The sequence below is a fragment of the Acomys minous genome (assembly GCF_964271855.1).
Source record: "Acomys minous genome assembly, chromosome: 17".
In the NCBI taxonomy this organism is placed as follows: Eukaryota; Metazoa; Chordata; class Mammalia; order Rodentia; family Muridae; genus Acomys; species Acomys minous.
This window is the reverse complement of record NC_140500.1, coordinates 12,026,675-12,049,172: the sequence shown is the minus strand read 5'-3', so window position 1 is coordinate 12,049,172 and position 22,498 is coordinate 12,026,675. Positions and strand designations below refer to the sequence as shown.

Here is a 22,498-nt window from a genome sequence, read left to right as displayed (position 1 = left end):
TGTTCTACCCCTCAGTAACTGTGTGGGGGGTTAATAGAATGTTCAGTTCCTGCTACAGTGCAAAAGACTCACAGTCTAAAGAGCTACTTTTCCTTGAAGAAACCTTAAAAATGACACTTTAATAGTACAGCTTAACATATTTAACTAAAGGGAGCCTGTGGTGGAGGTGGTGGAGGTGGTGGAGGTGGTGGAGGTGGTGGAGGAGGAGGGGACTGTGCCTGCTGTCTCTGGAACCTGCGATTCTGACTGTCCACTCTTCTTTGCACACCCTGGCTCAAGGCCTTTCTCCACCTCAGCTTTCTGTTCCTGTGGCTGTTAAACTCTGCCCTGCCCACTGGAGCAGATTTCCCTGTGAGGGTGGAACAAAACTCAGCTTGTCATGTGACTTTTACCCCACCTTGGGGTTCACCGGGTCAGTGGGGCTGGCAGCAGGGAGCAGGCAGACTTTCAGTTACTGTCACAATACACCAGGGGACTTCAGTGCTTTAAGATCTTTGGTAATTGTCACAGAGCACTGGAAAGTGCTGAGGAAAGGAGCCTGCCCAGTCAAAACCTGAGCCACAAAGCACTTCTTCCTGAGGAGAGGCGGTGGGGGATCAGGTGCTTCGGCTAATAGTGTTAGACTCGGGGCCTAGCAGGGGGCGAGTCCCACTCTACTTCAGTCCAGGAGCATGCACTTCCTGGCCGCCTGGACTGGCATTGTGTTCAGTAAGGCAAGGCTGGGAGCCTGGCTTGTTTGTTTTGAGAAATAGTATCAGTTCAAGCTTTGTCTGCTTACAGTCAGGATTTTTAGCACTTGTTATCTGTTGGAGGGATCTGTATCTTAGCTGCTTCTGCCTGTGAGTGTGCTGTGTGTGTGCATATATCTGTATGTGTGCATGTATACATATGTGTATATATACATACATGTGAGTATAAATATATGTGTGTGTGTATGCATGCATATATTCATGTATGTGTCTGGGAACGTATGTGTCCATTATATATACATACACACATACATGCATATGTACATATGAGTTTACATGTGTGTGCGTGCATGTGTGTGTGTGTGTGTGTGTGTGTGTGTGTGTGTGTGTGTGTATTTAAGCACAGATCAAAGTACACAAGGAGAGCATGAGACTGGTAAGTTGGTATCTAGAGAACATTCAATTATTTCTAGTGTTTTTTTGTTTGTTTTGGTGTTTTTGGAGAGCAGGGTTTGAAACAGGGTTTCTCTTTGTATCCGTGGATGTCTTGGAACTTACTCTGTAGACCAGGCTGGCCTCCAACTCACAGGGATCTGTGATGCTCTGCCTCCCAAGTGATGGGATTAAAGGTGTGTACCATCACCGTCTGGCTATTGGTTACTTCTTGTGGTGGATGACAGACATGCCATATCTAGTGGCTGTACACCCGTCCTTTGTCTTTCAGTTTGGCTTTAAAGTGCAGTCTTGTATCCCAGTTTGAGAACTTGTCTATGCATTTGTAGACTTCTCTGTTTAAACTTTTTGTGAATAAAATATATACTTTGGGTGGTGACTCAGTTAATTAAGTATATCCCTAGCCCCTGTTTTGGAAGGAAATTGGCGTGTGTGTGCATATGCTTATGTGTGTATGTGTGTGTACATATGCTTATGTGTGTATGTGTGTATGCATATGCTTGTGTGTGTGCATGCTTCTGTGTGTGCACATGCTTGCGGGTGTGCATATGTATGCTTGTGTGTCTGTATGTGTGTGTCTGTGCTCTGATGTTTTTTTTAGGAGGCCAGAGGGTGACATCAGATGTCTTTCTAGATCACTCTCCACATTACTTTCTGAGACAGGATCCTGACTGAGGTGACTGGAGTGATGAGCTATGGCTTCTTCCTGCCTCGTCCTCGTCCTCCTCCCTAGGGCTAGGATTATTGGCGCATGCCACCAGGCCCAGCTTTTCATGTGCGTGCTGGGTCTTGTTCCCAGAGATCGGATTTTGAAATCTGACAGCCTGGGATTTAAGTCCTGATCCTCTTCTATCTACCTGTGGCTCTTGAGTTTTCATATTTAAGGCATGTGGTGAACACAAGCTAGTTTGTAGAGTTGCTGACACAAGCTAAGTTGTAGAGTAGCTGTGGGCATTTGATGACATAAGTGTGGACTGGCACCAGATGCCCAGTGGTGGTGAGCACAGGAACTCCTTCCTGTATCCAGGTGCTGTGGTGTTCTGACCTGCAGCTTCAGAAGTACGTAGCTGTGAACAGGGATGTTTGCTGATAGAAGCAGAACATGAGCATGGGAGGGAGAACGCCCCCCTCATATGCTGGGGTACAGTGGTGTTTCAAGTTAGACATGAATGTAGTACCTTCCGGTGGGTTTGCTCTCCTTCGTGGGGAGATGTGACCAGGCGGTGGGTATCGTGGGCCACCGCCCTCTGGGATCTTACGCATCTTAGTTTTTTCCTCTTGGTTGGTACCTTTTACATTGCTGTGAAAGATACCTAGAAGGAACCACATGAGGGGAAAAAGACATCCTGTCTCATTGTTAAGTGCACCTCATAGTGAAAATATGTCAGTGTCCCTTTGTGGCTGTGTGCTTAGGAGTTGGAACAGGGAGCAGGGTGGGCATAGCCTTTGAAGGCCCACCCCTGCCTGCTCTCTTCTGGCAGTTAGGCTCTACCTCCTTCAAAATAGCTTTGTAACCTGGAGGCAGAGCGCTCAGAACACAAGTTTGTGGAGGGCATTTTAGATTCAAATCCCAATGTGAATATCTTTGAAAGTTAGTCATTTATCAAAATATAGTGGGTTTTTTTTTTTTTTTCAGTTAGATTCATTGGTGCCATATTGTCACCTCTTAAGATAAATAACCAGAGTTTGGGCAATGTATGTGTCCTAGCTTCCTTTCTGTGGCTTTGATAAAATGCTCTGACCAAAAGCAGCTTTGGGGAGGAAAAGGTTTATTTCTATTTACAGGTTAGAGTCCATCAAGGAAGGACATCAGGGTAGGAATTGAAGTAGGATTGGAAGTAAAAAACATGGGGGAATGCTGCTTGCTGGCTCACTCAGGTCCATGCTCAGCCAGCTTTCTTATATAGCCCAGGACCTAGGGAGTGGTACCACCCACAGTGGACTGGGCCCTCCCACATCAGTGAGCACTTAGGACACTTCTGCTTTGTGCCCAGAAGCCAGTCTGATCTGGGCAATCCCTTGATTGGGAGTCCCTTCTCAAGTGACTATGTTACTTTGTGTTAAATTGACTGTTAAAGCTAAGTAGGACATCATTACTTGTAAACAGCAACTTTGGGAAATACCTCAATAGTATCATTTCAAAATGTAAGTATATGAATTTTAACTAAAAATAATAGTAATTCTCAATAGATCATTAAAAACTATTTACTGAAAATATCAGGTGTCAGGGATAACATGAAGTCAACAAATATTAGGAAATAACACTCTAATAAGATCTTCATAATCTAGTATATAAGATGCTTTCATAGAGATTAAACCTAACAGTGTGTTCCTGGGAGAGGTTATAAATTGCCCTAACTTCATGGTAAAGAATAATGGGGTTTTCCTGAAATAGATTTCCATGGGCTAATGTGTGGTCAGAGCAGGTCATTGGGTACTGGGTGGTGGCCATACAGCGCATGAAGAATGGGTGCAGATATTATATGTCATTTATTTCCATTAGCATGCTGAGTCATTTGTAGACCATTATTATTGCTGACCCTATTGTGGAACATTTAAATAGGAGTTATGATATTTTCACAGAATTAATTTTATGTAGGCCTGTTAAACACGTGTAAATTAGCTTTCAGGAGTCTCGAAGAGATAGCAGCTTTGTGAATGGTACACATTGGCTGATAGCATTTGGGGGGCGCGGCATGTCACAATCATAATTTTGAAAGCTTCATCAAGTTTCATTGTGAAATCTTTTACAAGAGAAAAGCATTAAAGAGGTTTTTGCTGAAACACTAGGCTTCTAGAATAATCCATCAAATCTTTTTAAAGGGCTACATGTTGAATCTTTACCCAAAATTGATCCAGCCACTTGAATTTCTCTGTGTTCTATCTAATGAGTCTTCCTTCCTTTCCTTCCCTCCTTTTTTTGAGACAGAGTCTCAGTCTGTCTCTCTCTCTCTCTCTCTCTCTCTCTCTCTCTCTCTCTCTCTCTCCATGGCCAGCCTGGAACTTGCTACGTAGACCAGCAGGCTGGCCTTGAACTCACAGAGATCCACCCGCCTCTGCCTCTCCCGGCAGTTCTTCTTGGCCTCTCACCATGTTTAGGACCAGGGCAGCAGCTGTCAGTACTTTTCCCAGAGCTCATCTGTGGGAAGAGTGCATGTTTAGGCCAGGACTGTAGCTCAGAGCACTTGCCTAGCAGGACCAAGGCAAAACACACTAGCAACACATCCTACATGTTTGGCAATCCAAGTGCGGGTTAGAAATTCTGTGACTAACTACTGCTGCTTACCTGGTCACTGGAATAGCCACGTGTGAAAATGTGTGGTATGTAAATTGGTTACCTATGAAGATGAAGGTTGGACTGAAGAGGTTTATGCAGTTATTATCTGCTGAAGATGTGTTAAATTCTTTAGTCTCCAACTTGACTCAACAGTCAAGTTTGAAGTAGCTACACTGCTTTTCAGCAGAGTAAGTCTTTCTCTCGTCAGTGTTAGCCCTTTGCTTTCTGAGGTGCATGCTTGTAAAATGTGCAAATTACAGATAATCAATCTTCCTGAGAAATGGAAATTTACAATCACATTTTTCATTAAATACACTTTTTGAGGCTGCCGGTAGGGGTGTGTGTGTGTGTGTGTGTGTGTGTGTGTTCGATATTGAAAAACCTGGCCTGAAGTAACTCATTACAGATTTACAGAGTAGATGGATGGTAACCGCCTGGCCTTTAGTCTGCAAGGAGTCTCTGCGCTCCTCGTTTATACTTCATGCTTATAGCCAGGCCTGCACCTTCGCCCTGCTCAATGGGGGGCCCCGAACACCGTTGCTCTCGTGTGACTGGGCTCAGGCCAGGGCATGAGTGCTGAGTGCTTCTCCTGTGAAAGCAGTGACTGTGTCAGGGGCTGGGACATCTGTTCAGACAGCTGTTCAATGCTGCTGTTTTTCTAGTTTATTGTTTATATACAGACGAAGTCTCATGTGTCTCAGGAACCGACGACGGTGACCTACAAAGCTTGACCATCCTTGTCTACTTCCGTATTCCGAGGCTGGAATGCCAGGCTTGTGCCACCGTGTCTGGTTTTTTGGGGGTCCTCAGATTGAACCCAGGGTGTCGCGCATGTTGAATAATGTGAGGTACATCTCTGCCCTGTCCTTCTCATTTGAGGCACTCTATTGACTGGCTCAGGTCTGTTTTCCTAGCTTGAGCTTCCAGTCTCTGCTCAGCGGTGAGCCACTGACACCCTTCTCTTCCTCTCCCAGTCGCCAAAGTAAGTTCTTATTATCTACTTTTAAGTGAAAAAGCTCTAATAAAGCCATGGAACCAGCTGGGAAATGTTGGTCGGATGCATTGACTTTGCCCGTGTAAGTTTGTCTCATATTGGGCGTTGCCAGCCTTCCTCACACCCGCAGCTTTCCTGGGTTTCTTTCGGGTAGCTGCACTCTTGTTATGCGGCTGTGTTTCTCACATCATTTACACCGCACTGCACTCTGGGAGTGCTAACTTAGTGGTTCTCAATCTCCCTAATGCTGCCACCCTTTAATACAGTTCCTTATGTTGTGGTGATCCCGAACCATAAAATTATTTCTGTTGCTGCCTCATAACTATAGTGTTTGACCGATATGAATTGTAATATAAATATCTGTGTTTTTTGATGGTCTTAGGCAAATCCTGTGAAGGGGTCATTTGACCCCCAAAGGGGTAATGACCTTCAGGTTGAGAACTGCTGGGCTCTGGAGAGATGGCAGTTTCTGCTCTTAGGCACTCAGGCGTAGTCCCCATTTTGCTCAGGAACTGTGGCTGTAGCTGTTGCAGACTCTGGGGTGGTCACTGAATGAGCAATCGTAAGGATCCTGGGAACAACTGGACCTGAAATGACTAGTCCAAGAGCTGGACAGAAGATATCGGAAGAGGAGACCAGGATCTTCCGGTGTCCAGAGCACCCTCTGGTGAACAGCTGCTGAATTGAGAAGGGCTGTCTTCAGAAGCCTGGGGAGTGGCTCCTGTCTCAGGGATGGAGAGAGGGTAAAGAGAGGTGGGGAAACCTTAAGCTCGGGGTATGATGCAAGGCTGTAGTTACCTTGTGATATGGCCCAGGCTATCTTCTACTGTGACGATAGCCTGAAAGCGTTCAAACCCATTTAACTATGGTTGCACGACACACAGGAAATGACAGCTCAGTGGAAGAGGACAGACAAGATTGGCACAGAGGCAGATCTGGGAGATCAAGCCAGGCTTTATCTTGGTATTAACCATCTGAGTTGAGGTTGACTGAGGGATATACAGATATGTTCCTCACCCGATTTGGATTGATAGCTGTAGGTGAGTGTGTGGTCGATAGGAATTTAAGGTTGGGCGCAAACAGTAGTGCAAGCTGTATCCTTGGAACATCTACCTGGGCTGTGGCAGTGTGTACTTCCTGGTTGTGGGTGTTTGCATTCTTAGCATCTGGATTCTCAGGACCAGGTTAACAGGCAGAGGAGCAGCAGATCTTCCTAGTGCCCATAAAGTACACAACTGCCCTTGAACACCTGTCCCCCAAGTCTCATAGGTGAAACACTATTGGAAGAAGGCTACTGATGCATCTCAGTCACCCTTAGTAAGGATGGGGCTCACAGGGCAGCTCCTGATTTCTGTATCTTGGGGATAGAAACTGGGCAAGGCACCATCTTCTCATTTACTGAGGAAGCTGACTTTGAAGTTAGCAGTAGCATCCTGGTGATTTTGTTTCTAGCCAGTCAACCCCTTTCCAAGGTGAAGGTTGACAGATCGGACATGATCATGAAATACTGAACAAGTTTCAGTGACTGATAACAGCACAAGGTTGCCAGAATAGGAAAGGTACCAACCGTTATTGGTGAGCTGTTTCTGCGCTGAACACCTGCACAGCTGGGAGGGTGTAGCTGGTTTCTGGGAGGATGCAAATTAGACTTGAAAACAAACAGTACAGAAATAATAGACAGCTGTGTGAGTCCAACTAAGAAGGGTGCTTGGGAAGAAGAACTGGTATTAAAATATGCAAGTGCAAAATAAAAGAAAAATGCAAGTGCACGTCAGAAAGCATGTGCTTGGAGACAGTACCAGAAACAGGGCTAGGTGGGAGTAGTTAGAAAGAATTAAAAGAAAAATGGGGGATTTAATATATATATTTTTTTTTTTTGGTTTTTCGAGACAGGGTCTCTCTGTGTTAGCCTTGGCTGTCCTGGACTCACTTTGTAGACCAGGCTGGCCTCGAACTCACAGCGATCCGCCCGCCTCTGCCTCCCGAGTGCTGGGATTAAAGGCGTGCGCCACCACGCCCGGCGGATTTAATATTTTATTTACTCCACTTTTGAAGGGTACGGTATAAAACAAAGTATGATTCATTTTTGTCTCCTGGGAACAAAGGTGAAGTGGACATGTTTCTCGTCATGTAAAGTTACTTCTCATCACGTGAGTCAGGGATTATGTAAAGGACCCCAAACAAGCAAAAACAGTGTTCTGGTGAGGCTAGAAAGTCCCTGTCTGCTGAGACTCAACCCAGAAAAATGAAAAAAAAAAAAAACAAAACAAAAAACCAAGAGACAAACATTTGAGAACCAATTAATAACAGACAGAGGGGCCAGAATGGCACCAAAGTGATAATCTGAGAGAAAGTGTGGAGCTTTCTTTATTGGGAAATGTGCTGAGGAGCATGGCCGCCTTCCAGTTATGGTTTCATGTCTGAGCTCCCCAAAGACACATGAACCTGAAACCCCTCTTGGCCTCCGAGGCAGAAGAGTCTATGGTCCTGATGAGTGTGTGTGTATTAGAGTCGTTTCTCCTGGCAAGGAGACGCTAAAGGGTACTTGAATGAAATATTAAAAGTTATGAAGGACATAACAAAGGCCAATCAGTCCTTTCTTTTCCCCAGACCCCATAATACGAGAACAAGGGTTACTTGACGAAATTAAAGAGTAGCAAATGAAGTGCTAATAAAATGCAATAGTCACTTATATAATTCATTGCCGTGGGAGGTCACAGAGGCAAATTCTGTGGCTGGATTAAATATGGGGCCGGGTAATTTTATGACCATTAATGATATTTTTAGCAGCCGAAGCTGATGCTGGGAAAGGTAATTCGTGTTTCATTCTCCTGTAGATGTTTCACAGGGACTTGTGGCCAGGGGCATCAGCTGTGTGAGCGCCAGCCTCATGGGTTCTAACCGTAAGTGGGAGGTGCAAAGCGTTGGATGTTACTTTTTAAGGAAAATGTGCCCAACCATCCATCTGGGCTTCCATTATTTTCTCTTCTGGAAATCCAAAGTCATTTGTGACTTGGGGAAGATAGGGTGAAACTGCTTCTGGGCTCAGAGAAACCCTCATGTTACTTGAATGTCACCCATTGTCGTATACTTTGCTTGAGACTGTAAAGACCTATTGGAGGTTCAAAGCATTAATATTGTCTGTTCCAAGTGAAGAGGCAGGACTGAAAGTGGATGGCAAAGTCACCTTGAAGAACTGAGTACAAAGGATGTGCGACTTGTAAACCTTAGAAAGGATTCCCAGACAAGGGGACCTCCCCTCCCCTTTGCTCCTCCACATCCGCTTCCATTTTCTTTTTCTTTTCTCTCTTTTGTTCCTGAGATAGGTCTCGTGTAGCCCAGGCTAGCCTTGAATCTGCTATTCTGTCTTAGGATGACCTCATACACTACCATTCTCCGAGTGCTAGAATTACAAGTGTGTGTTACTGTGGCTAGTTTATATGGCTTTCCTGCCTGCCAGTCAAACACTTGACTAGCTGAGCTATGTCCTCAGTTCTTGATGAGTCTTAGTGGGTGGGTGGGAGTTCACTGTTCACACAAGGTAAGGGAGGGCACTGTCGGTGGAAGGAACAAATAGGACACAAGATCCGGAGACAGAATGTAAGACACTGACTCAGGAAACTGCTCAGTGTTTAGGGACACCGAAGCCCAGTGTTGGAGGGAGGGAGGGAGGGAGGGAGGGAGGGAGGGATGGATGGAAGGAGGGAGGGAGGGAGAGGGAGATGCCTGTCAGAAAGCCAAGGGATTGGATGGTAGGACATTGGGGTTTGCTTGAGGTTCCCCCAGCAGCAGAACTTCAGCAGGTGTAAGGAATGGAGGAGGAGGAGGAGGAACTTAGAGGAAAGATCCCTGGGACGCCTGGCTTCTGCTTCTTGGTCACGAGGCTTAGGTTTCTATACACATTTACTGTCTGTCTGAAATAATCTTTACCTTGAACTCAGTCTACTGCAGTAGTGGTCAGTTGGTGAGGGATTTTTTTTTAAGCCTCCCCTATATTTGGGTGGAGCACATTCTTGTGGGTCTTCAATGAGTTGTGTGCGTCCTCTCGGCTTAGTTCTACTCCCCGGGACTCTGTATCTTTGGGTAGCAAGAAGGGGCAGGAAGGCTGCCTGACCCTGGCGTCTATTTTCTCTCGAGTTGGCTCTGCAAAGAAGCAAGACAAAGTGATATTTTAAGGAGCAGAGCAGATGGATAGAAATGTTGAAAATCTGTTTTATTAAATGATTTCATCTAACAAAATAATTTAACCAGAAATGAAAAGAAGATAACCCATCCAAATATGGTTCTTACTTTAGTGTAGAACTATAACTCATTCTAACCCAAATTTGAAATTTCTACACCATTAACATTGATACTTGTAGGAACCCACGAGTGGAAATGAGGAAGAAAGCATCTCTGGTAAAGACCTACTAATTATCCTGGTCCCAGGTCTCATCCGTGTGATGAACAAACTTGTCAGGATTGTGTTACTGATTAGTGCGACGCTCACTTGTGGTTGTTAGTGTGATAGGACTGTGGGATGCCTGTAGCATTGATGAGGAGCACCTGTGGGCATATCCAGGAGGGCCTCTCCAGAGGTAGGTAGATCATGAAGGCTCTGACCGAATGAATGAATAAATACATAAATCCCTTGATGGACTCATAATTTATATGATGGCTTTAACGACAGGTGGTAAAAGTGGGTCTCCCAGGAGGAAATAGGTAACCAGCGGCATAGCAACATGGTTCCATTCCTCCCTTTCCTCTGTGTGTGTCTTTGTGTGAGTGTGTTGGTGTGTACATACCTATGTGTCGAACTCAGAGGCTATATCTCTAGAGTCCATTTGGCTCCCACCATGTGTGTTTCAGAGACTGAGCTCAGGCCATCAGGGTAGGCAGCAAGCACATCCTTACCCTCTGAGCCATCTTAACAACCTCTGGTCCTTTCCTGAGTTACACTTTTTCTGCTTCCTAGTTGACCTTGAGGTGAGCACTTTTTCTTTGTTACAAGGTCTCACTGAAACAGTATTATTTCCAAATACAGAGTCATGTGACCATGTGCCAAAATAAATCCTTTCCTGCTTTAGGTTGTTTCTAATAAGTATTTGGTCACAGTGACAGTTTATCTGGCTGTTACACTGTGGGGTCTGCAATCAGCAATTGTCGTGCATTTTAGAGGGTTGTGTGATTGACACCTTGCCCACCATTGTCTTTTAGGACTCTGTTTCAAAGACATGAGGTTCCTGGGGGAGGGACTGGGATGTAGAAATAAGGCTCGCTGCAGGCTGTGAGGCTGCTTGCTGTCAGAGAGCCATGAGTGGAGTTCAAAGTCATGGGTACCAGACTCTGGACTCCCAGCGGGGGAGAGACCATGACTCAGGCTGAAATAAGTACAAAAAGCAGGTCCAGCTCTCCTCAGACACCCCATCCATGGTCTGCGGTAGAGATGCATTCAAATGCTGTGTCTGCTGAGGACTTGGCTGACTTCCCTCTGAAGCCAGTTGGATACATATAGCCAGCCTGAAACAAAATAAACAAAGCAGGGCAGGCAGACCATGCTGAAACAGAAGTGCCAGGGATGTTTCTTGCAGCTTTGGGTGGGATGGTTTTTTTTTTTTCTTTCCCTGGTCTAAACGCCTGCTACACTGTTGTTATTTCTAGTACATTTTGAAAAATTCTCTTTTGATGGCTTGTATCACATCAGCATCTAGCGGATATTAATCTTGTCAGTAAGTGGGTAGCGATCAAAGATACCTTGAAGTATTCACTAATTCACTTAAGTATTTATTAATCATTTGCTCTCCTGGACTAGACACTCACAAATAAGTCTTCTCTGTCAGAGGTGAGACATGTGTGCCCAGGGAGGAGGGCACACCCACTGCCGTGCTTCTGTGTGTAATTAATCAATACGGCTTCCTGAAGTTTCTTCAGATGCACGTGGTTTTGCATGAAGCGTACCTGGAGGTGACTGGGCTTGCTACAGGGATGTGCATTTGTTATTGTGCGAAAAAGAAGCATGACTTTAAAAAATGTATTTATTCTTGTTTTGTATATGCAAATGATGTGCAGGCTCACGCATGTGTAGGTCAAAGGACAACTTTGTGGAGTTCTCTCTCCCACCTTTCTGTTGGTCTTAGGGATTAAACTCGGTGTCAGGCATACGCAGCAAGCGCTTTACTCACTGAGCCATCTTGTTGCTCCCAAGGTACATATGTTTTAAAAGAATACTGATAATGAATGAAGCGAAGATAAGGGAACTCTGAAAACTTAGAAGTGTCACTCTTTCTCTTCTAGATCTGAGCTGGATCTCCAAAGTTCAGGTAAATCATGCGGCCGTTCTGAGGCGGGCTGCACAGATCCAGGCTCGCCGAAGCGTGAAGAAGGAGTGGCAGGTGGGTCCTCGTGAGCATTCTGTCCCCACGCCTCACAACGCGCGCCTCTTCCCCCCAAGGCCACAGTATTGAATTTCCCTCAAGATGCATCTAGACTTAAAGGATTGCAGCTGTCCGCGGCTTATTTTTAATAATTCATATATGATGATGATGGGTTGGAGAACGATAACGCATTTATCCAAACAAGTTAAGAATCTTATCGCTCTTGAGTGGCCAAACCGCAAATGAGTTTGAGGCATCTTTATTCATGAACGAATTAAATGGCACATTTCCTCAGCACATTGATTCAGTTTCTTAGACATGCTTTCTTTTGCTGTCTTCTATTTGAATTTTAAAGCCATAAACATCAACACCTGGTGTGTCCACTGTTGCGGCCTGAGGTAGGAGAATTTACCTTACCATTGCTTTTCATAAATCACTTTTCAAATTTCCGAGAATGATGTTTGGTGGCGGCCTTCCAGTCAGCAGTATGTGGCAGTCAGAGACGTGCTATGCAGGCCTAAAAGGACCTGGGGGTTCATTTCCTAAGAGAGCCAGAACATTGTGAGGGAGATCTTTCAGATGACAGCTCCATCTGTCCATCCTGCTTGGAAAGATAAAAGGAAAGGTTGAGTGGGTAGGGAATATGAGAGCTGTTTTAATAATAGGATTGGGCTGAAAAACAACAAGGGACTTGGAGATTTTAGAAAATATTGTATCACCTTGGGTTTCAGGAAGGAAGGTAAAATTAAGGTAGATCTCACGTCACCATTGTGGCTGGTTCCTTACAGATGAGCTGGAAAAGTTGAAGATGTCAGGAGTTGGTGGAGGCTTCAGTTTGGAGTTTCTGAGAAAAAAAAAAGATAGATTAAGTCTATTCTTCTGTTTTATTCTGAGTAATGTTTATCTCAATTGCCATTCTTGTAAAAATAATTTAAAATTTAAGGTGTGTGTATGTTCACGTGCTTGTGTGCCATGTGTTGTGCACACATGCGCAACCTGGAACACATTTGGAAGTAGAGAACCACTTTTGGAGTTGCTTCTCTCTTTCCACTATGTGGGCTGCAAGGATGGAACTCAGGCCCTCAGGTGTGGCAGCAAGCTCCTTTCCCTGCTGAGCCATCTCACTGGCTGTTGTTAACTGTTTTTTAAACTCCGTTTACACCCTGTATCAGAAAACGCCTTATGGAAGCATTGACCCTGCCTCTTAACACTCACATTTGTCTCAGCGTTTTTTTCTACCCTCTGCCTAGGCTCCCAGTGCATCTATTTTTGATTCTCTTGTTTCTTCCTCTGTTCCAGGCCGCGTGGCTCCTGAAAGCTGTTACCTTTATAGACCTTACCACACTTTCTGGAGATGACACATTTTCCAACATTCAGCGCCTTTGTTACAAAGCCAAATATCCAATCCGGGCAGACCTCTTAAAAGCTTTAAATATGCATGACACAGGTGAGGCTGTGCACAGTACACCTGGGTTTTCCTGGTTACAATAGTTGTGGCTGGAGGTCGGGGGCTTGATGTCCCCCTGCTACTGTGCTGTGACGATCATGTCCCTGGTCGACCCCTGCTTGTGTGTGTGCAGACAGGCCACTGAGGATCCCTTCACAAACTGAAGAGACTCCAAGCCTTGTGAGGTTTTGCATCTGTGAACTGAAGTTGCTGGCTGAGAGTTTCCTTCAGTTCTTCAGTTTGGAGACTGCTCTGTCTGGTGGCTCTGATTGCCTAGCCTTGAGGGAAAAAGCCAGTCTCATTACCTAATGTTCACATCGCACACAAGAAGCAAAAGAAAAAAAATGCAAATGGGTAGTACTATGAATTAGGTTAAAACTTAAACAAAACAAAAAACAACTCCATTTTTCTCAGTGTACGAGAGAGAGAAAGAGAGAAAGAGAGAGAGAGGGAGAGAGAGAGAGAGAGAGAGAGAGAGAGAGAGAGAGAGAGAGAGAGAGAGAGAGATAGGGAGATAGGGAAAGCTGCCCTGAGGTTTGAGCTTTCAAATTTGAAATATGAGGAGACGGGGTGGGTGGGGGTGGGTGGGGGTGGGTGGGGGTGGGTGGGAAGGGAGGTGCAGAGGGGTGGCAGGGGTGGGTGGGGTGGTGAGTATGGCTGGGGTGGCTGGGCGGCAGGGGTGCATGGTGGTGGTATCTATTTTCTAAGTGAGAAATCTAAGACCTGGGGAGCCAAGACGTGTTGCCATGGCCGCATGTGTTGTCACTGGCTGAGCAGTTGTGTGAGATTGAGATCCTCTGTATAGATAGTCGCTTCCTGACTCTCCAGTGCATGAAGGGAAGGTGCTGAGCTAGCCTGGTGCAGGCATCACAGGCTGTGGGCTACCAGTAGACCTATTGGAAAGCATCGATTATGCTTCTTTCCAATTGGCATTAGAACTTTACCTTATTAGAGCTACAGACTTAATTCAGTGTTGAGTACTAAACGGCCTGGCTCCCAACCCCAGCCCTAAAACCAAAACACAAACAAACACCCATCTTTTCCCATTTGCTGCAACCATGTTGGGAAAGTATTTCTCCCTCCGTTTGCTGTCTGCCAGTGTTGTCCTAGAAATAGTGACTAAAGGTGTAGCCTGTGAGCCGAGCTCCATGTAAAGTAGGCTGCTGTGCTCTCCCCTGCGTAGGCATCACCACGGCTGCGGTCTGTGTTTATCCTGCCCGCGTGTGCGATGCTGTGAAGGCACTGAAGGCTGCAGGCTGCAGTATCCCCGTGGCCTCAGGTAAGACTTTCAGTGGCTTCGCCTCCTCTTCTTTTTCAGCATGTCTGAAGCTCTCTAGCTCACGTGGGCATGGAGTGTCCTCCATACATGGGTGCTGTGGTTGGTTGCTTTCATTTCATGTATTTAGTTGTGCTGATTCATCGTGTAGTAAAGGGAGATAGTAAAGTAGGCATGATGTCTCATATGCAGAATCAGGGGCAGGTCTGTGAGTTTGAGGCTAGTCTCGGCCACATAGTGAGGTCTCAAAAACAGACAGACAGACAAACGCCAACCCCAAACCTTGACATACTAAGTGCTAAAAGTGTAGAGCCATGTCTTTGTTCTTATAAGGGAATCACTCTTTTTATGAGCATCATCAGATTTATAAAGTCATGTGTCAGCTGTACCATGCACACGCACATGTCTCTGCATTCTGTTACATGCGTGTGGCATATGGTGACCAAGCGGTGAATGCTTTCCTCAGCCAAGGCTGGGGCCACAGAGTAAGAATGTGCCCCAGCAGGCTGGGTGTGGTGGCACACGCCTTTAATCCCCCAGCACTCCGGAGGCAGAGGCAGGTGGATCGCTGTGAGTTCGAGGCCAGCCTGGTCTACAAAGGGAGTCCAGGACAGCCAAGGCTACACAGAGAAACTCTGTCTTGAACGCCCCCCACCCCTAAAAAATGTGCCCCAGCAGAGGTGATCATCACATTGGATGTTGAGGATGAGGAAAAGCTGACGTGCTGTTAAGGCAGAGGATGATATTTAGACAGGAGCTAGTGTAGGTAAAGTCACAGAAGCACATCGGGAAACAGAAAGGCTTACACTCGTGAACAGGTAGCTGTGGGAGTGGAGGCTGGGGAGGCTGCTTGTGGCTGGTGGTGTGGAGGCTTTATTCTGATGACAGAGTTAGCTCTGGGATGTTTAATCAGAGTATGATATGATCAGCCTCATCATGGTAAATTAGTTGATGTCAGGGGAAAAAAAAAAACTAAAAAAATAGAATAAACTAAGGTGGGAATCAGAGCCTTCAAATCCCAGAAGGGCCACTGGTGAGATAATGGTGCTTCTCGCCAAGGCTGGCTACCTGAGCTGGGTCCCTGAAGCCCACACAGTGGACGGAGGCATCCCACTCCCCTAAGCTGTCTTTTGAAAACACTCCCCTGCCACACGCAAGCATTAAATGAGTAAATGAAAAATAAACAGACTATATTAAAAAAAAGCCCCCTAAAACGTGTGTCTGTGGATAGACGGGCAGATGGCCAGGTGAAAACAGATAGTAGTAGCTTAAAAAAGGCTACAAGAATCTCCTGGTGCTTTAAATAAAGAGTCTGAGCCAGGTGTGGTGGGATATGCATGTAAAATTCTAGCATTTAGGAGGCAGAGGCAGGAGGATTACTGCTAGTTCAAGGCCAGGCTGGGCTACATGGAAAGACTATGTCTTGAAAAGAGAAGAAGAAAAAGAAGAAGAAGAAGAAGAAGAAGAAGAAGAAGAAGAAGAAGAAGAAGAAGAAGGGGAAGAGGAAGGACAGGAAGAAGAAGAGGAATAATAATAATAAGTTGAAGTTGAAGAAGAAGAGGAGGAGGAGGAACAGGAACAAGAAGAAATTATACAGACCAGCTACTTATTTTATTAAGGAAACATGATGTGCTATGTCTTTTTTTTTTTAAAGTTTAATGTTTGTATGTATATGTTTGTGCTTGTGTGAGGTCTTCTGCACCAGGTTCCTCTGAGTGCTAACAGAAACTGGAAGGCACCATTAGTTCCTCTGGAACTGGGGTTATAGACAGTTGTGAGCTGCTGTGCGGATGCTGGGAGCCAAAGTTGGGTCCTTTACGAGAGCAGCCAGTGCTTTTAACCACAGAGCCATCTCTCCATGTACCATGTTTGTATATAGCCTCTTGGAGGAGATTGCCAGCATATGTGAGTCTCTTGTGGACCTTAGTTTTTCCACCCACCTCGGTGCAGCCAGCCTCTCACTTACGTAACCGGGCAATGTGTTTGGCCTAGGGTAGCAGACTCGAGGAGTTGTAAGTAGAGGAGCGGGCAGCAGGCGCGCTTAGAAGCGGGGATGGGATGAAGTTCTGGTTCTCCGACCCTTAGGTGTGTGTTCTTTCTTCTCAGGTCTTCTCGGCCCTTTCCTGCACTCACAGGCGCTTTTCCTCCTGCCTGGCTTCTGCTTGGTCTCAGCTGCCTGGTTGCTTGTTTTAATAGACACGGGGCGGAACCTGGCTCACAGTCTGCTTGCTCCAGTTCACTACATCTATTCCTGAGTAAATGGAGATAAGACGGGCAAATGGGCAAATCAGGAAAGCCAGCTTGAAACAACCAGGCTCGGTCCCGGGAAGCCTCATCAGTGTTTACTCCTGTTGACTAGCGTATTTAGTTGGTAGTTACTAAGTGTGCCTTGCCAACATCTCCGCAGCAGCTGGCCTTCTGGCCTTCTGAGAGTATCACACTACCATTTCCCCTAACGCGAATGTGCGTTCACATCCCTCGCCTCCGCTTTGTCCTGTGTGGCGTGAGCCATGTTAAAGCACCGTTTGTGCGCTCATCTCTAAATGCCGTACTTACGAGCTGAGCGATTGAAGTTTATTTTTGTTCTTTCCTCCTTCCCTCCCTCTCTCTCTCCCGCTTTCCTCTTTTTAAATCTCTCCCAGTGGCCACTGGCTTTCCAGCCGGACAGACTCATTTGAAGACGCGGTTGGAAGAGGTCAGATTGGCAGTGGAGGACGGAGCTACCGAAATCGACGTGGTCATTAACAGGACCTTGGTGCTCACTGGCCAGTGGAAAGGTGGGTGCTGGTCCTATCTCTCAGGGAGCCCTAGCCCTTGGCGGGGGGTGGGGGGGGTGGGGGGGGTGGGAGGGGGGGCGGGGGGGGGGAGTCATGTGGGGATCTGGAAGGGAGGCAGCAGGACTTAGAAATCAAGTTCCAGGTAAGAGTGCGCCTCTCCATTCTCCTATGAGTCTAGGTTGGTTTCTGTCTGCAGGAACTTGTTCCATCCCTTTGTGTAATTAGGCACATAGTCATTTCATGCAGCCAAATCAGTTTAAAAATATTACTTTGCTTCTCTTTTGGAAGAGTTATTACTGCTCTGTACTGTTTTGTTATTTGGTACATAAATCACTCCAGGCAAGTTTTCTAAGCAGGGTGTATTCTAATATGTTGGGGACGTTACCCTTTTTTACGTTAATCTTTGAGGGCTTTGAGGATGTGCACTTTTTTTTTTTTTGAGACAGGGTCTCTCTGTGTTAGCCTTGGATGTCCTGGACTCGCTTTGTAGACCAGGCTGGCCTCGAACTCACAATGATCCGCCTGCCTCTGCCTCCCAAAAAAATATGGAACGCTTCACGAATTTGCATGTCATCCTTGTGCAGGGGCCATGCTAATCTTCTCTGTATCCTTCCAATTTTAGTATATGTGCTGCCAAAGTGAGCACGAGGACGTGTACTATTAATACGTTTATCAAGTGTGTTTTCACTACCATAGATGTTACTGCACACTCATCAGTAGGGTCGGTGTTTTGTTGTCATGCCAGGCTGTAATAGGTAACATCTGCTCCAATCACAGGATGCTACTTTTCAGTGAGGTATGAAACAATCAAATGAATTTTACCTGTTTGTATATATACCTTGTATCCTAAAGACGAGAATGTTAATAACTAAAATAAATACAGCACTCTCTGAAAAACATTACCATAGCAAGTGATTTAACTAACATTTTAAATGAAACTAATATATATATGAAACTAATATATATATGAATGAAACTAATATGTATAATATATATACATATATTATATATATATATATATATATATAAATGCCAAGATAATATATTGTTTCTTAATAGATGTCCATATCAAGTAAAATACCTAAAATACCTGTTTTAAGGATGGAAGGTCAGTGGGTCACTGTTAATTCAGTTTGTGTGTATATGGGGGCTCTTATATGCCAGGGCTCTATCTCTCCCTCCCCCCCCCCCCCCCCCGCTTATAGTGAGTTCTTTAGCCTCTGCCTTTTCCAGCTTGGCAATGTGAGCAGCAGATTTAGGACCCAGGACGTTGCCTCCCCAGCGGCGACAGATCTCATTGTATCTGTCATTGTAATTGGTCCTAATAGCTTCCACTAGTTTAGCCAGAGCACCCTTGTCTTCCAAGTTAACCAACCTGTGTGACTTGCAAGTGGTGCAAGTCTTCCTGTGGACCAGCCACCCGAGCCTGGCGTTTTTTCTTGCTGATGCAGTAGGGGACCCCCCCCCCCATCTTTCAACACAGAGCAGGTAGGAAAAACTCCAGTTCAATGGGGCAGTCACCACCAGCTGAGCCTTCTTGTTTTCCACCAAGGTGTGTTGATCCCGCTCGAAGGACAGGTCTCTAAGTTGGGATGTCCCATTTCCGAGCAGCTTTCTTCTCAGCACGGGCCAGTAGCCTTTGCTTCTTCTCCTGCTTTGTCTCTGGCCTGTGCTGGTGGGCAAGCTTAAGCAACTGAGTAGCTGTTTGCCAGGCCAGGGCCTGGGTGAGCTGGTTAACGGCAGGAGGTACTTTGAGCCGCCTAGAGAGCATGGCCCTTTGCTGCTGCAGCCTGATGTAGTATAGCAGGGCCATTTAATGAAGCGAGTGAGGTCTCTTTTGGGCGGGATGTCCTGCCCGATGCTGAAGTTCTTGTGTCTTTGGGGCCCCTTTCTTCCCTTGGCCTTCTTTACCTTGGGCGTCTTGCTGGGCTAGAGGAGAGAGCTATATGACTGTTCTTGACAGTTCCAAATATCTTTTTTTTTTAATTGTGCCCCCCCCCCATTTCATATTGTTGCCTGTGTGTGCTTTGGGCATTCTTAATCCTTCTTAAAAGTCATATATTATATACATTCTTGTTCCTGTGTATTCTGTTTATCTGCCTTTGGTCACAGATTTCAGTGTTGTGATAATGTAAATATGCATAATATTTTAAATAAATCTGGAAATATATGTCCTTTATGTCTTTTATAAGCAGGTGGGGGCAGATGTGCATTTTATAATATACCCTGTGCTCTTGCTCTCAAGTTCTACTAATTGAAAAATAAAATCCAATAGGAGATGGGTCTCGATGCAATTGGCTAACCCTTAACAGACTTAGGAATGGCTGCTTTTGAGATAATAATTTCTCTAAAGTAGGCATTTCCACAAAATATAATAACACATTTTTGTCCTAGGCCATACTTTTCCATTAACTTTTTTTTTTATGGTGTTAATAACCTCTTGACCCAAACCAAATCGAAAAGAAACATTTAATGCTAGAAATTTATTTCTAAATAGAAGCCAGCAGTGACTTAAACCTTTTCCTCTCTGCAGTATTTTGTCTTAATTTTGATTCTCAGCTTGATGATAAATTGTGTTATTCACTGTCCTGTTTTTATATTAGGTGTTCACAGAACTAAGAGTCTCTTACTCCTTTTGTGGAATGTGCCGGTGGAAAAGCCCACCAGGCTGCTACATTTTCTGTCTTGGGTCCTGTCCCTCCTCCCTGCTCTGAGGTTTGTGAGCTACTTTGTATAATAGTTGCTTTTCTCATCACTGCAACACAATACCCAATACAAGCCTCTTAGGGAAGGAAGGGCTTGCCTTGGCTCACAGTCTGAGATACAGTCCATCAAGGCAGAGACATGGTTTCAAAATTTAAAGTTGAGATTCAGAGAGAGATGAATGCAATATTCAGTTTGCTTTTAATTCAGTCTGGGGTCCAGGAGAAGACCACTGCCTCTTATATTCAGGGCCCATTCTTCTCAGTAACCCAGTCTAGAAGTTCCCTCACATGTGTGCCCAGACTTGTTTCTAGAGGATTCTGGATCCCAGCAGGTGGACAATAAAGATCAATTGTTATACTTTGTAAAGCGGAGATAGAAAAACAGAAACAGACCCAGCTGTTTAGAATGCCTCCTGACCACATCTCATAGCCCAGAAGCACATGGTTCCATGTTGTGTGCTCCCTGAACTCTGGGGGGAGTCTAGACATGAGTTCCCTGTCTTAGGCAGGGCTTCTATTGCTGTGAAGAGACACTGTGACTGTGGCAGCTCTTGTAAATGAAAGCATGTAATTAGGTTTGCTTACAGTTTCAGAGGTTTAGTCCATTGTCATCGTGGCGGGGAGAATGGTGGCATGCAGGCATCCTCTACATCTGGAACCACAGGCAGCTGGAAGAGAGAGACACTGGTCCTGCATTGGGCTTTTGAAACCTCAGAGCCTACCCCTAGGGGCATGCTTATTCTAGCAAGACCTCACTTACCCCAATAAAACCACACCTCCTAATCCTTTCAAATAGTGCCACCCCCTAAGCATTCAAATATATGTCTGTAGGGGTCACATTCCCATTCTTCTTGTTCCTTTAAGAAAATACACACACACACACACACACATACACACACACACACACACACACACACACACACACATATATATATCTCAGTGTTTTGCCCACATGTGTGTATATATATAACATGTATTTCTGGTACCCAAGGAGGCCAGAAGAAGGTGTTAGATCGCCTGGAACTAGAGTTACAGATGTGGGGGTGCAGGGAATAGGACTCAGGTCCTTCGCAAGCGTATCCAGTACTCTTAACCGCTGAGCCATCTCCATAGCCCCATCCTTCAGTTCCCTTTGAGAGACCATGTCATGTCTCAGCTTTGCCAGGTGTCTGGCTCTCGCGTCGTCCTTGTGGTGTCCGTGCCAGCAGAAGCCTCTGTTGCATGGCTCCCCTCCTGCAAGTTGAGGTGTTTACTCTGTGCCGTGGCCATCATCGTCCCCGTGGGTTGCCAGCCCCTTCCTTCTCGTTTATTCCCATAAGGGTTTCTACTTAAAACCAAAACTCCCCTTCGTTGATAGCTGCATCTCCTTTTCTTTTTTCCTCTGCACCACTGGACTCCTTAAGCAACCCCTGTCTCTCTTTTGGAGTCTGTGAGCGCGATGACATTGGCCTCTCATTTCCCAGTGTCCAGGCTCTGCAGTTGTTTGATATTCAGCCCTGTTCAGCCTTTGACAGGGCGAACTGTCCTTTCCTTCTGAAATACCGTTTTGCTGTGACTGTGACTTCACATTCCTGAGGTTCCCTGTCACTTTTCAGCATCCTCTTTTCTTGGCGCCAAGTTCCTGCATGTCCCCTGTCCTCCCTCAGGTGTTCTGTCCCGGAGTGACTTCTCCTCATGCTGTGCAGATCCCCGTAGAGAGCCATGTGGGCTGCCAGAGCTCTGAGCACCAGCTCCCTCATCTGCTCGGTCGACCTGTGTGCTCTAGCCTCTGTCCTCACTCCTGCTCAGCTATGATGCTCATCATCCTCAGAGAACCAGAGACTCAGAATCAGAGTCTCCTGAAATCAGGCCATCTAGCCACGTGAGAAAGAAATGCGTCAAAGCAGGTACCCTTCCCTCTATTAACAATTTGATGAAGAAGTCATATTTAGATTCGGCACTTTCTTGACTTTTCAGGATGTTTTGTTGGTGGTTGAGTTATCTTGAGCGTGCTGACGCACAGGAGCTGCTGAGTACCCTGAGCGGTGCTCACTGCTGTGGTCTCTAGTTACATAGTGCTTTTTACTGAATCTTACCCTAGCCCTTGTAGCCTGGTCCTTTTCTGTTAAGCCTTTTCCCGGCAGGGCAGCCATGTTTAGCTCTTTCACACTGCCCTGTCCTGATAGTCACTGGCTTCTGCTCATGCAGACATGTGTATATTTGTCACTTCTGAGACAGAGACCAGGGTTGTGTGGACTCTCAGAATTACCTGACAAGTGTTTCCCTAGTTCTCGATCTAGCTATTTTTCCCACACATTCCTGGACCGGTTTTAATGTGGTGTTGACATTGGTACCTAACTTGCATTTCTTAGTTAGCTTAAAAGGCTTTTGCTACAAGGGGCTCATGTCCACACGCTCTATGGGTAGGCTTTGATAACCGCTTGCCTTCCATAGCCGATATACGTAGGGCTGCTCTCATTTCTGCCACAAAGAGATCTCTAATATATTTACCAGTGACCTGAAGAAGTTTAGAATTTGGACCTTGCTC

General features: G+C 45.7%; 1 protein-coding gene across 1 annotated transcript in view; it reads left to right on the top strand.

The window, feature by feature from the left end:
* DERA (deoxyribose-phosphate aldolase) overlaps window positions 1–22,498 on the top strand; it is an 85,177-nt gene that overhangs the window by 10,402 nt on the left and 52,277 nt on the right. The window contains exons 2-5 of the mRNA XM_084766053.1: window positions 11,687–11,784; window positions 13,066–13,213; window positions 14,397–14,492; window positions 17,132–17,266. Coding sequence (XP_084622179.1) covers window positions 11,687–11,784; window positions 13,066–13,213; window positions 14,397–14,492; window positions 17,132–17,266 — 477 coding nt within the window. The remainder of the gene's footprint in view (window positions 1–11,686; window positions 11,785–13,065; window positions 13,214–14,396; window positions 14,493–17,131; window positions 17,267–22,498) is intronic.